Source organism: Morone saxatilis, unplaced genomic scaffold (genome assembly GCF_004916995.1).
Source record: "Morone saxatilis isolate NCDOM2014 unplaced genomic scaffold, NCSU_SB_2.0 Contig1, whole genome shotgun sequence".
NCBI lineage: Eukaryota > Metazoa > Chordata > Actinopteri > Moronidae > Morone > Morone saxatilis.
In genome coordinates this window covers 21,522,905-21,524,672 of record NW_023339651.1, presented here as the reverse complement: position 1 = coordinate 21,524,672, position 1,768 = coordinate 21,522,905, and the positions used below count along the sequence as shown (strand labels likewise).

General features: G+C 39.3%; 1 protein-coding gene across 1 annotated transcript in view; it reads left to right on the top strand.

Moving 5' to 3' along the window:
• lrrc45 (leucine rich repeat containing 45) overlaps positions 1–1,768 on the top strand; it is a gene marked incomplete in the record, with an annotated part of 13,435 nt that overhangs the window by 4,001 nt on the left and 7,666 nt on the right. Inside the window, 2 exon segments of the mRNA XM_035671036.1 lie at positions 238–350; positions 1,339–1,397. Of these exon segments, the coding sequence (XP_035526929.1) occupies positions 238–350; positions 1,339–1,397 (172 nt within the window).

The window sequence follows — 1,768 nt, the reverse complement described above, 5'->3', positions numbered from 1 at the left end:
AATGTTAAAAGGAGTTCGGTCTTAGACCTGCTCTATTTCAAAAGTGTCCTGAGATAACTTCTGTTATGAATTGGCGCTATACAAATAAGATTGAATTGAATTTAATGGAATTGAACTACTATAATGTGGATTTGAATGTAGTACAGATTATCACCCAGTGATACCTGTTGCTGTCCTTCGCTCTGGATTCATGTTAATCTCTCTTCACTCATTACCTTTTTGCTCATGTCTTTTAAGAGCAGACCATAGGGCACAACTCAGACAGACAGTCCACCCTGAGAGAGAGCCGCAGCAGGACACAGGTCCTCAGCAAGGAGATTCATACGCTAAAGGAGGAGAAGGGCCGACAGGTAAACCTCTCACTAAAGACTGAAAAAATTCTGATGCAGAACAGGAACACATGGTGGATCAAGGCTATAGAACACAAAAATCCCAGGTTTTCAGGTCTGTTGGCTGGTCCACCATTCGGTCCAGACTGAAATAGATGGATAGATAGATAGTTAGATGGATTGCCATGACATTTTGTTAAGACATTTAGGGTCCTCACAGAATGAATTCTACTGACTTTGATGATCCTCTAACCTTTAAAATAACTGCAGAATTAATCACATTGTGCTTCATCAGCACTGTGTTTTGTGGTAATTATCTAATGACTAATTATATAATGTTGGCATGGTAATACAACATAAATATAATATAGTAAGTATAGTATAGTAGTATATATGCTAAACATGTTAGCATTGTCATTGTAAGAGCTCAAATCACCACTGTGCCTAGTTACACCCTCACCAAGCTGCTAACATGGCAGAAGACTCTTAGTCTTGTTTTTTTGTTTTGATTTTCTCAGACCGGCCCATTAGTCTTTATTAGAACTACTTTCTACTCGAGGCAGAATGTCAGTAGAAACTGTGCACAATGAGGTGTGTGATTTGTTAGTGAAGTCAAATATGTTCAGTTAGAATTGTGTGATCCATTAGAATGGATTCCAATAGTGATCAGTTTTCATGGTCCATGGTAATAACTATTAAAACAGCAAGAGAAATTTAAGCAAGATTTTGGGTGGAATATGACTTTCAATTATTTGTTAAAGGCAGAATGAGTAGCATTTGTTGTTGCGATTTGGAAACACAATTACGGCTGCCGCCTGAAATTTGATGATTCGAATCATCAATAGAGAAGACCCAAGTCTTAACACAGTGTAGAAACAGAGTAGAGTTATAATTTCTTTGTGAAATGAAGCCTTGGACTGTTTCTTCCTCTCTGCCATGACTTCTTCTTGTTGCAGATTTAGGATACATTTTGTTGCTAATGGCTGTGGTTGTTCCTCCTCTCTTTCAGTTCCTAAGCCTGATGGAAACTATAGACAGGCAGAGAGAGGAGATGGGACGCTCCAGCAGGTGAGTTGAGGTGTTAATGTGTACAGTCATTGGCCATAACCATATTTTTTAGCTGCGACCAGCAGCTCTACAGCTTGCTTCATTGGTTGGTCGGTCCACAAAAATGTCCCCAACCCTTGGGGGCCACAGTTTTTCCCTATAGCAGGCTGAATGGCATGTAGGTCAGCCTATCACAAAAAGATTGTGTGTATGAATGTATGAACACATGGAAGTATGTGGTTGCAGCTATTGTGAATTCACACTTGTTAAACTAAGAGGCACAACCACCACATCAGCCTTTAACCCGTTATATTTACACTGCAAAAGAAAAAACAGAGAGACAGTTGGGAGAAGAGTGAAAAGATATTTTCCATTAAGAAAAGCCTTCAGTG